Genomic DNA, 15,976 nt, shown 5'->3' with positions numbered 1-15,976 from the left:
CTTTTTTTTTATAGATCAATATATTGGTCTATAGAATATTTTTTTATTTAAGATTTATTTATTCTTATTTTGTACAAATAATGTTTTTTTATACATTAATAAAATATTCTTGTTTAAGAGTAAACAAAATACCCCCTGCCCCCCCCCCCCAAATATAGACTCAACTTGAGAGATAAAGTAAAGGGGAGAGAAAAAAATTAAAATTAAAATTAAAAACATAATAGTAATAATTATAGGGGTGGCTGGGTGGTGGGCAGAGCACTTGCCTGTGAGCCAGGAGCACCTGGGTCCAAATCCAGCCTCAGACACCCAAAGATCACCCTGCTATGTGGCCCCAGGCAGGCCATCCAGCCCCATTTGCCCTGCACCCTCCCCCAAATAATAATAATAAAAAATGTGCTTCAGTCTGTGTTCCAACACCAACAACTCTGTCACGGGTGGATCACATTCTTTATGATAAGTCCTTCACAAAAGTTACTTCCATATTTTTCCAACATTGCCATTGCTGATCGCAACTCCCTCCTTTCTTATTTCTCCACTACCATGTACTATATTTTCTCTCTCCTTTTACTCTGACTCTGCTGTAGGGTTGCTGAGTGGCACAGCAGACAGATCCCTGGTCCTGGGGCCAAGAAGCCCCAAGCCCCCATACCACCCCTTAGGCCCGGAATCCACCTGGCCCTATGGTCCTGGGCAGGCCATCCAATCCCAGCCCCTTGCAAGAAGTAAAAAAGAAAATGCATTATATCTGACCACTCTCCCCCTATGGTCCATCCTCTCCTCCTTTATTCACATCCCCACCCCTTCCCCCTGCTCCCCCCTCCTTCTTACTCCAGATGTCTATACCCCATTGAGTATATTTGCTGTTTCTTCTCCTAGCCACCTCTGATGAGAGCAAAGGTTCCCTCATTCCCCCTTGCCTCTCCCCTTCCATATCATTGCAATAGCTCATTGTAATAAAGAAAAATCTTAATGTATGAAATATCTTGGCCTATTCCCCCTCTCCTTTTTCTTTCTCCCATTCCATTTCCCTTTTTTCTCTTGACTCCATTTTTACACCATATTTTATTTTCAAATTCAGCTTCCTCCTGTGCTTCATCTATAAAAGCTCCTTATACCTGCTCTGTTAATTGAGAAGGTTCATATGAGTATGATCATTGTCATTTTTCTATACAGGAATACATGCAGTTCATCATCATTAAGTCTTCCCCCCTTTCCTCCAATCTCTATGATTCACCTGAGTCCTGTATTTGAAAATCAAACTTTCTGTTCGGCTCTGGCCATTCCATCAGAAACATTTGAAATTCCCCTGGTTCATTGAAAGTCCATCTTTTTCCCTGGAAGAGGACATTCTCTGTTGCATTCTAAGCTCTTTTGCCTTCCGGCATATTCTATTCCAAGCCCTATGAGCTTCCAATGTAGCTGCTGCTAAGTCCTGTGTGATCCTGACTGCAGCTCCACGATATTTGAACTGTGTCCTTCTGGCGGCTTGTAATATTTTCTCTTTGACTTGGGAGTTCTGGAACTTGGCTATAATATTCCTAGGGGTTGGTTTTTTGGGATCTCTTTTTTTGGGGGGATCGGTGGATTCTCTCCTTTTCTATTTTGCCCTCTGCTTCTAGGATATCAGGGCAATTTTCCTGTAGTAATTCTTTGAAAATGATGTCAGGGTTCTTTTCCTGATCATGACTTTCAGGTATTCCAATAATTTTCAAATTATCTTTCCTAAGTCTGTTTTCCATATTAGTTGTTTTTTTAGTGAGATGTTTCACTTTTTCTTCTAATTTTTCATTCTTTTGGTTTTGAAGTATTGAGTCCTGATTTCTCGTAAATTCAGCAATCTCCCTGAGTTCTATTCTTTGTCTAAAGGATTTGTTCTCCTCAGAGTTTTCTTATCTCTTTTTCCATCTGGCCAATTCTGCTTTTTAAAGCATTCTTCTCCTCAATAACTTTTTGAACTGTTTTGTCCATTTAACCTAAGCTGGTTTTTAGCATGCTATTTTCTTCAGCATTTTTTTGGATTTCCTTGACTAAGCTGCTGACTTCATTTTCATGTTTTTCCTGCATCTCTCTCCTTTCTTTTCCCATTTTTTCTTCTAACTCCCTCATTTGATTTTCTTTTTTTTTTTTAGTTTTTTTTTTTTTTGCAAGGCAGTGGGGTTAAGTGGGTTGCCCAAGGCCACACAGCTAGGTAATTATTAAGCGTCTGAGAACACATTTGAACCCAGGTACTCCTGACTCCAGGGCTGGTACTTTATCCACTGCTCCACCTAGCCGCCCCTCTCATTTGATTTTCTTTTTTGATCTCTGTCATAGCCTGAGCCCAATTTCTGTTTTTCTTGGAGTCTTTAGATCCAGGAACTTGTGTTTCCTCATCTTCAGACTTGAGTATTTTGATCCTTCTTGGACTCACAGGCAAAGTATTTCTCATTGGTGTTCCTTTTGTTTCTCTGCTTGCTCAGTTTCCCAGCCTTAGCCTGTTTTTGGGGTGCTTCTTGAGCTTTTGGGACACTCCCACAAGGGTCTCAGTGTATGAGGCTCTGTCCTCCCTCCTGGTCTGTGAATGACCATATGCGCCCTCCTCTGCCACAGGGCTGAGGTGGGGGGGCCTAGACTGTGATCAGGATCTGAATGTGGTCAGAGCCCCAGAGTCCTGTTCCAGGGACAGGACAGAGCTCTGCAGTCTCTCTTCACTCCCCTCCCTCAGCTCAATGGGCTCATGCTCTGGGGGCTCCTGCTTCTCCGCCTGCTTCTGTTTCCTGGATCTGGACTGCCTTGGCCATGCTGCTTGCTGTGTGCCCTGGCGGCTGGGCTTTACCTGCTCACTCTGACAGAGGTGTCAGTCTCCCCTCCTGTAGTTCCTCAATTTGTGCGCAGTGCTCCAGGGGTGCAGCTCAGGAGACTCCCCCCCTGCTGTGAGCTGCGGCTCCCAGCGCCCTGGGGCTGCTTGCTGTGGCAGGCTGCCCCTCCGACCCCGGGGAGCAGAACCTTTCTGCTCTTTTCTAGGTTTCCTTGAATAGGAGAACTGCCTCACTGGGTCCCTCTGTGGGTTCTGTCTCTCAAAAATTTAGTTAGAGCCCTTAGTTTAGAAGTTTTATGAGAAGGTGCCTAAGAGAGGATCCTCTCTTGTTGCCATCTTGACTCCACCCCCCATCTCTTAAGATAAATATACAAATTATATTAAAAAATTAAGAGAAATATATTAACCATTTCTAATAGGATAAATTGTTATGAATATAAACAACTAATTCTCACGTGAATAGATGCAGGCTATCAGTGGGCAATTAAATGCTGCATGGGATAGAGTGCTGGACCCAGAGTTGGGAAGACTTATATTCTTGAGTTGAAATCTGACTTCAGACACTTGCTAGCTGGGCTATCTTTGGCAAGTCATCCAACCCTGTTCACCTCAGTTTCCTCTTTTGTAAAATGAACTGGAGAAGGAAATGGCAAACCACTCCAGAATCTTTGCCAAGAAAACATCAAATGTGGTCACGAAGAGGCATATGTGACTGAAAAATGACTAACAGTCAGTAATTTGGTGGGACAAAGCCGAATTCATGATGATTAAATGTTGAAATGGACGAGAAGTTTTTATTTCATAAATCTGGATTACCACACAGTTGAAAAGGGAGGTAAGCACAGATTGAACCTAATCATAGGATTTTCTAGACCATTAAAAAAAGCATCTAGGATTCTCTTACACAGTTGTCAGCAAAGTCCAAATCATTATCAGTGCATAAGCTCCTCCTAAGTGACAGGCACTGTGGGAAGTGCTGGAGATACAAAGAAAGGTAGTCAATCTGTGTCCTTGTGAAGCTCACAATCTTAAGAGTATCTTTTTGGGAAGATGATACACTTGGGAACTCCAAGAAGTTTATCCCTGTAACTAAAAAGGTCTTTGCTCAGAATAAAAGAAAGAGGGAAAAGGACAGACTTGATTGCATATATCAAAAAAGTTACAAATGAGTAATATGTTTCCCTTCCACATTGTGACTTTCCCCATTGAAGTTTAGATATATTATGGGTTAGCATGAGAAATTAAATGGAAATTTTTGGGGAGTTTTGTGGAAGCTGCAGATGACACTCAAAGGCCAGTGGACAACATGTAAAAAGAAAAGTTTGAAACTCAGAAATCCATGCATGTGTAGTGTTGTGTATTATCAACCCAGATTTTACCCTTAAAAGAAAAAGCAAAATTCAAACTTCTTCTATGGTACAAAGGTAGGACCAAAGAGTTTTATGCAAATTTTCCAGATCTGGAGATACTGAGCCCTAACCCTTGCAATGTGGAATGGATATCAGTAGTTTGTTGCCTTAGATTTTCCTTTTTTTTTTTTTTTTTAATTTAAATATGTACCATTTAAGTTTTGACTTCAGCAACTGGAGAATTTTGATCATGAATGACTGTCAAAAATTTTTTCTTTAATAGACCTAATAAATGAATTATAGAAATTAATTAAACTTAAATGAACATTATTATATTTAGTATATATTGGTCCTAAGTGAAGCCACAAATTGCCCCACTTTTTTATTTTAAAAGATTTGTTTGGGCTTGGCATTCAGTTCAGCAGGTTGATTCCAACCTTTCTTTATTAACAAAGATACTTGCTTTCTCCTTCAGTGTATCCTCAATATAGCAGGATTTTAAAAAAATAATATTTTAGCAGAATTAATGTATTTAAATAATGGGAAAGCAGGCTTAATAGTTTGGTATCCTTTAATCTGTGTCATGTTCTGAAAATAATATGCCCTTGGGGTAGAAAAATTGCCAATGATAACCTACCTGCTTTGGGGTTTTTTCAAAGGCAAAGGCTTTAAAGCTGGAACACTGAATTCAAACAAAAGTAGGTATTTTCAGTTTAAATTTCTCAATTTTACATTTATTGAAGAGTCTCCTTATAATTCTTTAATTAAAATACAGCTTTTCATTTTGGCTTGATGTAAAAATATTTAGTGAAAGGTATCACATTTTATATTGTGAGTACCTTTGAATATCAAATGCTCAAAAATTCTGGATCTTTAAGATGCACATATGAGTTTAGTTGCATATATATTATTATATGGATATATTTAAGCTAAGGGGTACCTCAGAATTTGCTTGAAAAGTCTTAATTTTAAATTTGCAAAATATGTGAAAATGTACCTGGACTAAATGTATAGAATCAATCATTCATGTTCATACATGGTCTATATACTTGGCTGGGGAGGAGTGGCACTTAGGGGGTGTTAAATGGGGAAAAAAAATGTTTTAAAATTTTCAAGAGATGTGTGAAAAATAAAGCATTTTATAACCAAGTAGATAAGATTGTTTATCATCTAAAATAAATACATACGTGCATACGTACATATATATATTCACAGTTTCTGGTACTGTCCTATGTCCTAATCTTTGTGTTTTGAAGTATTTCAAGAGTTTGTTGATGATTGAAAATTTAAAAAAAACAAGAATAATTTTTAAGCATAATCTCTAATAGAGTGACAGTGATTGACTGTATAGGAGATGTTCACTGGCCACCTCCATGCTTGGAATTTCTTTCCTTACCTCTGCCGCTTGCTTTAAGATACAAATAAGACACTCGTTTCTTGATATTTATTATATATGTTTATATTTTTTCAATTAATTTTTATATCTCATATAATCCATATGTGTATGTTTACACACACATATGTCTCCATTAGAATGTAAGCTCATTACCATAAGGAATAAATATATATATATATATTTTAGAACTTGTGATCTCTAGGACCTCAAGCAGTGCTTTGCACCTAGTAGATAGTTAACAATGAGACAAGTCTTTCCTAGACTTCATGTTCTAAATTACTTTACATAGTTTTGTTGAAGAAACAACATGAGAGTTTTTGTGAATGTGTTTATAAATTATAAATTGCTATATAAATGTGAAATAAGTTTTTCACTCGCTGTATGATTTTTTTTTTTTCCAGTTGTATTGAGATGGTAACAGGAAAAAGAATGCTAATAAGGATCCCTTTTAAATGATTAAAACTATTTTCTGGTAGATTTTTTTTTTTGAAGGAGGTTTTTTTTCCTTTTAAATGGTTGCATGAACTATACCTCCAAGGTTTTAGGTATTGGGTCAGTAGATCAGATAGTGGCCCAGAGAGTATGTGATTTTTCAAGTTCTGTTGAGAGAAATTAATTAACCAATAGCTCCCTACTACCCCCCACAAAGTGCTTGGGTAAAAAGGTATTTGTAATTTGTTCTTTAACAGTCAATTTAATACTTACCTGTTTTCAATTTTAGTGTGATTTAGTGCTTGATGCTGCTCATAAGAAAACCACAGACTCAAGCCCTGGGCCAAAGCGTGAAGATATCGTGGAGAGGCTTTTGTTCAAGTGTTCAGACTTTGTCGTGGTGCAGTTCAAGGACATGGATTCCAATTATGCCAGAAGAGGTAGGTTTAAGTTGGTACAAAAAGCAGCACATTACTGAATGAGCTTATTAACTTTATTAATTGCTGTATATTAATAAGATATTTTCACCATTTAATTAGAAAAGTGCCTTTATTAAATATTAAAGAGATAAATGTACATTTTAATCAATCTTGATAGAAAATATATTAATTAGGACTGTATCTAACTGCATTTTTATTGTACATTTGAAGTTTCTGAAGTGTGATATCCTTTATTCTCTTCATGGATCAGCCAGCTTGCCAGAGGAGATTTAACGTAGCAGAGAAATCAGTTGTTATAGGAAGGGAGATTGGTAGAGAAGAGCTGGCACCTGATATCTTAGTCTAGCAGGGGAGAAGCAGACTGGGGCAGCAGATAACTAGACTCTTTTTTTATCTCTGTTGTTCATTTATTTATTTTTTAATTTATTTTTTGTTCTCATTTTGTACAAATTTTTTTTACATTAATAAAATATTCTTGTTTACAAGTAAACAAAATACCCCTCCCCTCATAAATATAGATAGACTTGTTTGGGCGAAAAAAGTAAAGGGGAGAGAAAGAAAAATAAAAATTAAAAAAAAATAATAGTAATAATTGTAGGTATGGCCAGGTGGCTCAATGGACAAAGCACCAGCCTGGAGCCACGAGCAACCGAGCCCATATCCAGCCCCGTAGACCCAACAATCACCCAGCCCTGTGACATGCAAGCCACCCGATCCCCACTGCCCTGCAAAAACCAAAAAGAAGAAAAAAAAAGACCCAAAATAAAATAAACTAGTAATAATAGTAGGGGTGGCTGGGTGGCAGACAGAGCATTGGCCCTTGAGCCAGGAGCACCCAGGTCCAAATCCAGCCCCAGACACCCAAAGATCACCCTGCTATGTGGCCCCAGGCAGGCCATCCAGCCCCATTTGCCCTGCACCCTCCCCCAAATAATAATAACAAAAAATGTGCTTCAGTCTTTGTTCCAACACCAACAACTCTGTCATGGCTGGATCACATTCTTTATGATAAGTCCATCACAAAAGTTACTTCCATATTTTTCCACCATTGCCATTGCTGATCGCAACTCCCTCCTTTCTTATTTCTCCACTACCATGTACTATATTTTCTCTCTCCTTTCACTCTGACTCTGCTGTAGGGTCACTGAGTGGTGCAGCACTCAGAACCTGGCCCTGGGGCCAAGAAGCCCTGAGCCCCCATACCACCCCTTAGGCCCAGCATCCACCTGGCCCTATGGTCCTGGGCAGGCCATCCAATCCCAGCCCCCTTGCAAGAAGTAAAAAAGAAAATGTGTTATATCTGACCACTCTCCCCCTATGGTCCATCCTCTCCTCCTTTATTCACATCCCCACCCCTTCCCCCTGCTCCCCCCTCCTTCTTACTCCAGATGTCTATACCCCATTGAGTATATATGTTATTTCTTCTCCTAGCCACCTCTGATGAGAGCAAAAGTTCCCTCATTCCCCCTTGCCTCCCCCCTTCCATATCATTGCAATAGCTCATTGTAATTAAAAAAAAATCTTATTATGTGAAATATCTTGTCCTATTCCCCCTTTCCTTTTTCTTTCTCCCATTCTATTTCCCTTTTTTTCTATTGACTCCATTTTTCCACCATATTTTATCTTTGAATTCAGCTTTCTCCTGTGCTTCAACTATAAAAGCTCCCTCTACCTGCTCTATTAACTGAGAAGGTTCATATGAATATTATCAGTATCATTTTTCTATACATGCAGTTCATCCTCATTAAGTCTCTATATTTCCCCCCTCTCCTCCAATCTCCATGCTTCACCTGAGTCCTGTATCTGAAGATCAAACCTTCTGTTCAGCTCTGGCCATTCCAACAGGAACCTTTGAAATTCCCCTGGTTCATTGAAAGTCCATCTTTTTCCCTGGGAGAGGACATTCAGCCTTGCTGGGTAGTTCATTCTTGGCTGCATTCTAAACTCTTTTGCCTTCCGGTATATTGTATTCCAAGCCCTACGAGCTTCCAATGTAGTTGCTGCTAAGTCCTGTGTGATCCTGACTGCAGCTCCATGATATTTGAACTGTGTCCTTCTGGCTGCTTGTAATATTTTCTCTTTGGCTTGGGAGTTCTGGAACTTGGCTATAATATTCCTAGGGGTTGGTTTTTTGGGATCTCTTTCTCAGGGGGATCGGTGGATTCTCTCCATTTCTATTTTGCCCTCTGCTTCTAGAATATCAGGGCAATTTTCCTATAGTAATTCTTTGAAAATGATGTCAAGGCTCTTTTCCTGATCATGACTTTCAGGTATTCCAATAATTTTTAAATTATCTTTCCTAAGTCTGTTTTCCATATCAGTTGTTTTTTCAATGAGATATTTCACATTTTCTTCTAATTTTTCATTTTTTTGGTTTTGAAGTATTGATTCCTGATTTCTGGTAAATTCACCAATCTCCCTGAATTCTATTCTTGGTCTGAAGGATTTGTTCTCAGAGAGTTTTCTTATGTCTTTTTCCATCTGGCCAATTTTGCTTTTTAAAGCATTCTTCTCCTCAATAACTTTTTTGAACTCTTTTATCCATTTGACCTAAGCTGTTTTTTAGCATGCTATTTTCTTCAGCATTTTTTTGGATTTCCTTGACTAAGCTGCTGACTTCATTTTCATGTTTTTCCTGCATCTTTCTCCTTTCTTTTCCCAGTTTTTCTTTCAACTCCCTCATTTGATTTTCAAAGTCTTTTTTGAGCTGGGTCATAGCCTGAGCCCACTTTCTGTTTTTCTTGGAGTCTTTAGATGCAGGAGCTTGTGCTTCCTCATCTTCAGACTGAGTATTTTGATCCTTCTTGGGCTCATTTGCAAAATATTTCTCAATAGTCTTCCTCTTATTTCTCTGCTTGCTCATTTTCCCAGCCTGGGCCTCGTTTTGGGGTGCTTCCTGAGCTTTTGAACACCCCCCCCCCAAGGATCTCAGTGTGTGAGGCTCTGTCCTCCCTCCTCGTCTGTGAATGACCATAAGCGCCCCCCTCTGCCATGGGGCTCATGTGGGGGGGCCCTGCTGTTCTGTGGGGGGGCCTAGACTGCAATCAGGATCTGAATGTGGTCACAGCCCCAGAGTCCTGTTCCAGGGGCGGAGGACAGAGCTCTACTCTGCAGTCTCTTTCTCTTCACTCCCCTCCCTAGGTTCAATGGGCTCATGCCCTGGGGGCTCCTGCTTACTGGCTCTGCCTGCTTCTGTTTCAGGGTCTGGGCTGCTGAAAGACTAAGCTTCCTGCTGTGTGCCCTGAGGGCTGGGCTCCACGTGCTTGCTCTGGCAGAGGTCCCCGCTCTTCCCCCACTTTGTGCCCGGTGCTCCCCGGGGTGCAGCTCAGGAGATTCCCCCGCTGCTGTGAGCTCTTGGTCCCAGCGCCCTGGAGCTGCCTCCAGGAGGCTGAAGTTCTTTGGCTCTGGTGGGCCACCCCTCTGGCGGGCCGCCCCTCTGACCCCGGGGAGCAGAGCCTTTCTGCTCTTTTCCAGGTTACCTTGAGTAGGAGAACTGCCTCACTGGGTCCCTTTGTGGGTTCTGTCTCTTGAAAGTTTAGTTAGAGTCCTTAGTTTAAGAGTTTTTATCAGAGAGCTCCTAAGACTCGATCCCTTCTTGTCACCATCTTTCATAACTAGACTTCTTAAGTAGTCAGTGAGAAACTTACTGTCAGTCAGAAAGGGAATGTAGGCTTATGGAAATTGAGTGTGACACCATTGTCCATTGAGAACATGGAAATTTGGTGGTTTATATTTGTGGTAATTTGTGATCAATAGAGTACATTCTTCCTGACTGAGTACCTTTAATATTGCAAAGAATAGATTTCAAAGGGAGTTCTTTTCCTTTTTCTTTGATCTTGGGACACAAAACTAGTAGTAATGATATTTCTGAGTCAAAGGGTCTGCACAGTTTGATAACCTTTTGGGTATAGTTCCAAATAGTTCTCTCCAATGGTTGGAGTAGTTCACTACTCAATAACAAGTATATCGACAGAGTCCCAGTTTTTCCACATCCCTCTGACATTTGAGTTCTTACATACAGAGCTTCGATCACTGGGTTTATCATATCCTATATTGCTGTGATCATTTGTGAACCTGATCTGTTATCTCTAATCTTCCTCTTTATTTCTTGGTGAGTAACAGATTGTTTTGCTGATTACTGCTTTGGAATTGTAGCAGTCTTGAAGGAAGAAATCAACTTCTTCATACCTTACAATACACCAACTCAGTGGACAATACATAATTATTGAATAAATAAACGCTTACCAGTTTTTTCTTGTCTTTAATTGGGCACAAAAGAAAAATGCAAATTTAGTTATTTTCCTGTGTAATTCAACCTGTTTATACTGTTCAGTCTGGTTCTCCCTCTCCCTGCCATAAAAATTGATTTTTAAAATCTATAACACCCATGAGAAATTTTACGATTTTAAAAAATATTTGCTTGGAGTCAGGAGTACCTGGGTTCAAATCCGGTCTCAGACACTTAAAAATTACCTAGCTGTGTGTCCTTGGGCAAGCCACTTAACCCCATTTGCCTTACAAAAAATCTAAAAACAAAGAAAAAAAAAAACAATTGCCAAATGTCTTCTGAATTGTAAATCAAAAGGAATTACCAGACTGTTTATTACATTATTGGATATTAGATTTTTTAATAATTTCCCATCCATTAAAATTTTAATGTAATGTGTGTCATTGACCCTGGTATTATTTACTGACTGCTGTTAGAGCATAATCTGCCTTTTGCAGGAGACCTGTTTCCAGTTCTCCTTAATAATAGTGCCCTCTCTTTGAAACAGTCTCCAATTTATCTGAGTTTGTCTCATATGGACATATTGTGTATGTGATATGTTTGTTGTCTATTCCCATTAGGATATGTGCTCCTTGTAATAGAATATTGCATTGTAATCATATATTATTGTATTATAATCAATAGTAAGCATAATGCAATTTGTAGAGTCCATGGGATTAAGTACTAACAATGATTATTTTTTAGGGATCTAAAAGGAAAATGAACTGAGCCCACAATGTAATAAAGGGAAATTGGGTTGCATCACAACAGGTAGATGTTTTGTGGAGATTAATGTTAAGACATGGACAGTGGAAAAAAAGTACCGCTTAAGATATTCAGTGTCTACAATATTAATACTACCAACTAAAATTATCACAAAATTGGTCACTCTTAACAGTAATAGTAACTGTGGTTAGCAAAATACATCTATACTAGTGGAAAAATCACAGTGGTAGACATTGTGATGAATTGTAATCTGCAATGGTAGATGGTTTTGTTGATGTTCATTTAATGGCAAATGCATTTAAATATTGGTGTAACATAAGGTATGATTTAATTCTTTAGGCATTAGAAAATTTGAATTTCCCAAATATGGAGGAATAAAATTAAGCAAGAACTTTAAAAAAAATACTAATTTTTCAAACTGAATATCTTTGGATCTTTTTATTTACTGGTATGTGTTTTGCTGACCACAGCCACTCACTATTACTGCTAAGAGCAACCAAATTTATGACAATTTTAGATTTGTTGTCATAATAGTTGATTGATTTCTGAACTGAGAAATTTAAAAAATTCACCTAATATAAAATTGTTTCCAGTACTCTGTGAACTGAAATAGCAACAAATTATGTGATTAGTATTTTAAGAAACAGGGAGCTAAAAGTCTGATACTTTTAGTATTACTATGTAGTATTGTTGCTGGCATTATCTTCTCAGTGATGTGTGAAGTGACATTAATATCTGGGACACTGTAGTGTTGTTCTGTTGGTGGTAACTTGTATGTCAGCCATTAAAGACATTTTGCCAACTAGAATGTACTTCCTTTATGGTAAAGGACCACTGTGGTCTTCTTGATGTTTTCATACCCCAGCTCCAGACCTTCTCCTAAGCTGTCTTGGGCCATGTCTGCTCTCCTTCACCTCCACCTTCTGCCCTTGACCTTTCCCTCCCTCTTCTTTACTCCCTTGCCATCCCTACTTCCTGAGACCTTTTTACCCACTTTAATTACCTCCCAATTCATTGTGTTTCTGAGAGAGAGAGAGAGAGAGAGAGAGAGAGAGAGAGAGAGAGAGAGAGAGAGAGAGAGAGAGGAGTCTGTGTGCCTGTTTTCTTGATTTACCTGCTGACTTTGTACAGATATTTATTGATCTAAGCCTACTTTCCCGTGTCTTAGTTCTCAGCTTCTGTAAGACTTTCGGGGTGCTGTGCATAGCCAGCCTCAGTTTCCCTCTGAGCTTTTACTGCTCCATGTGCCAATTTTTGGGACATCAAGCTAGAGACATCACCCTCAGCATGGGCACAGCAAAACTTAGCATCTGTTCCCCAACTCTCTCCCTATTCTTTGATCATATAAGTATCTTAGAAATCTAGAATTAAAGGAGGGACCCTCTAGTACAACCTTTTCTTTTTTTCCTGATGAGGAAACTTAGAGTAAGCGACTTGCTCAGGGTCCCATAGGCAGCAGTTCTAATGGGAACTGAGACCATGCAGTTCCATGTTCCTTGTTCTTTCCCCAGCACTGACTGGACACTTCTTATTTTGAGGAAGGCACTTTCCAGGCATCTACCACATCGACCTTTCCCTCGTTCTCATCATTGATCCATTGCCAACTTGTATCCATTCCATCTCTAGAATTTTCTTGAATTCATTGCTGGTTCTTCTCCATCACAATCATCCTTGCTCTGGAAGTTTTCCCCTCTTGGGGATGGTTCCAGGTCTCCCCTTTTCAGTTCATTTTCCACACAGTTGCATATCTGACAGCAGATCTTCTATCTGACAACTTCTCAGCAAGCTTCAGCTATTCCCTCTTGTCTCTAGATCCAGATCCATTCTGTATTGGACCCTAGCTTCTTGTTGATTGTTTTTGTTTTCTCAAGTTGACTTAAGCTGATTCTTTTTTCCCCTCAGAGCTGCACTTTTGCACCTGTTTTCCTCATTTCTTTCATGGCTCGGCTCATGTGCCCCATCATGTGATGTTTCTTCTGATGATCTCATGCCCACTTAAGGGCATGAAGGAATCTTCATAATTTGTAGCTATATGTTTTTTAAATTTGTCTTTCTTGAGACTTTCTCCTTTGGAGGCAGATTATTGTGGAAGAAAAAACAATGAACTAGCTATTAGAAGAACCTAGTATGAGTTCTGGTTTTTCATTTATTAACTGTTTGATCCTAGTCAAGTGCTTTTGACTCTCTGGGCCTCAGTTTACTCACATGTCAAATGAAAATTTGCATTAGATGATTTGTATCAGTCCTCATGGTAGCCTATTGAATTTATTGTTTTTAATGGTTTTATATTTAAACTTTCTAGAAATTCCCCTTAGGTACTTTAACTAAAGACTGACTTGAATTTAGTGTTTTATTCCTTTTTCCTAAAGAATTTGCCTGTAGATTGAATTAGCTCTTTTCTAAAGCTAAAAGAATTATCAATCCATTTAAGTTTTGGTTTTAAAGGTTCATTCTTACGTTTTCATTGTCTGTGGTGGGTCACTCAAAACTAAAGAATATAACTTTTTAAGGTTTTAATTGATATTTTACTTTTCCTGATACATGTTATGAAAATTTTTCAATATGCATATTTTTAAGTTTTATAATTTCCTTTCACCCATCCCCTTCAGTAGTGAATAGACAGGTGACTATTGTACATACTCATTTCTGTTAGACATGTTTACAGATTAGTCATTTTCTGTAGGAAGCATTAGGATTAAGGGAAAAGAAAAATATCATGGGATAGGAAAGGAATACACAAGAGAAATTTTTTAAAAAGTGAAAGTAGGGGCAGCTTAGGCAGTGAAAAGAGTACTGGCCCTGGAGTTCAAATCTGGCTTCAGATGCTTAATAAACCTCATTGCCTTAAATAAAATTTATTTTTATTTTTATTTTTTTAGGTTTTTTGCAAGGCAAATGGGGTTAAGTGGCTTGCCCAAGGCCATACAGCTAGGTAATTATTAAGTGTCTGAGACTGGATTCGAACCCAGGTACTCCTGACTCCAAGGTTGGTGCTTTATCCACTGTGCCACCTAGCCGCCCCTAATAAAATTTTTTTTAAAAAGTGAACATAATGCTCATCAGATTCTGAAGGACTTTTTTATTTTGTTTGGTTTTGTTTTTCTTCCTTTGGGAATAGTATTATCTAATAGAGTTGTCCTAGCTCTCTGAACTACTGAGAGGAGCTGCATCCATTAAGATTGATCATCTCACATTGTTGTTGTTATTGTGTCCAATGATTTCTTGGTTCTGTTTCTTTTGCTCAACAGCAGATCCTGTCATTCATTTCATGTTTCTCTAGAGTCTGACCATTCATGATTTCTTACAGAACAGTGGTACTATATAACATTCATATTCCATAACTTGTTCAGCCATTCCTCAATTAATGGGCATCGCCTAAATTTCCAATTCTTTGCTACTATAAAAAGAGCTACTATGAATATTTTGGGACATGTGAGACTTTACCCATTTGATCAGTTTTATTGTTCTTTGGGTATAGCACCATATTGTTCTCCAGAATGGTTGGATTAATTCACAACTCCACCAGTTATGCATCAGTGTCCCAGTCCTCCCACAACCTCTCCAACTTTGATCATTTTCTCTTTTTTCCATCTTAGCCGATTTGATAGGTGTGAGGTGATACTTATAGTTGTTCCAATTTGCATTTCTCTAATCAATGTTGATTTGGAGCATTTTTTCATATGGTTTTATATAGAGAGCTTTAATTTCTTCATTTGAAAACTGTTGATATCCTTTGACCATTTATCAATTGGGGAATGACTTGTTACTGTATAAGATTCAATTCTTTATATATTTTAGAAGTGTGAGCTTTAACAGAACCCCTAGTTGGGAAAATTGTTTCCCAGCTTTCTGTTTTCTTTCTAATTTTGGCAGCTTTGGTTTTATTTAATGCAAAAACTTTTTTATTTAATATAGTCAAAATTATCTATTTTGCAGTTTATAATGTACTTTATTTCTTGCTTAGTCATAAATTTCTCCCCTTTACCTAGCTCTGACAGGTAGATTATTTCTGGGTCTGTTAATTGGTCTGTGGTGTTGCCCTTTATGTCTAAATCCTATACCCATATTGACTTTATTTTGGGATAGAGTGTGAATGTGGGTCTCTGCTTAGTTGTGCCATACTATTTTCCAGTTTTCCCAAAAATTTTTGTCAAATAGTGTTTATACCAGAAGCTAACGTCTTTGAGTTGTCAAACAGTAGATTTGGGCAGCTAGGTGGTGCAGTGGATGGAGCACTGGCCCTGGAGTCAGGAGTACCTGAATTCAAATCTGGCCTCAGACACTTAATGATTACCTAATTGGGTGACCTTGGGCAAGCCACTTAATCCCATTTGACTTGGCAAAGACTAAAAAAAAAAATTCAAACAGTAGATTTCTCATCATTTATACCTTTTCTTTTGAACCTATCCCAATCCACTGATCCATTACTCTATTTTCTTAACCAGTACCAGGCAGTTGTGATGACTTCCACTGTAGAGTATAGTTTTAGATTGGTAGAGCTAGGCCACATTCCTTTTCATTTTTTTTTTTCATCAGCTCCTTGATATTCTTATCCTTTTATTGTTC

At 38.5% G+C, this 15,976-nt stretch overlaps 1 protein-coding gene across 10 annotated transcripts in view; it reads left to right on the top strand.

Annotated features, from left to right (window-relative positions):
• Positions 1 to 15,976, top strand: part of ATXN2 (ataxin 2) — a 108,623-nt gene that overhangs the window by 34,429 nt on the left and 58,218 nt on the right. For all 10 annotated transcript variants that reach the window (XM_074205719.1, XM_074205725.1, XM_074205726.1 and 7 more), the window contains exon 5: positions 6,267 to 6,417. In XM_074205719.1, coding sequence (XP_074061820.1) covers positions 6,267 to 6,417 — 151 coding nt within the window. The remainder of the gene's footprint in view (positions 1 to 6,266; positions 6,418 to 15,976) is intronic.

This window comes from Macrotis lagotis, chromosome X (assembly GCF_037893015.1).
Source record: "Macrotis lagotis isolate mMagLag1 chromosome X, bilby.v1.9.chrom.fasta, whole genome shotgun sequence".
In the NCBI taxonomy this organism is placed as follows: domain Eukaryota; kingdom Metazoa; phylum Chordata; class Mammalia; order Peramelemorphia; family Peramelidae; genus Macrotis; species Macrotis lagotis.
This window is presented reverse-complemented; position numbering and strand designations above follow the sequence as displayed.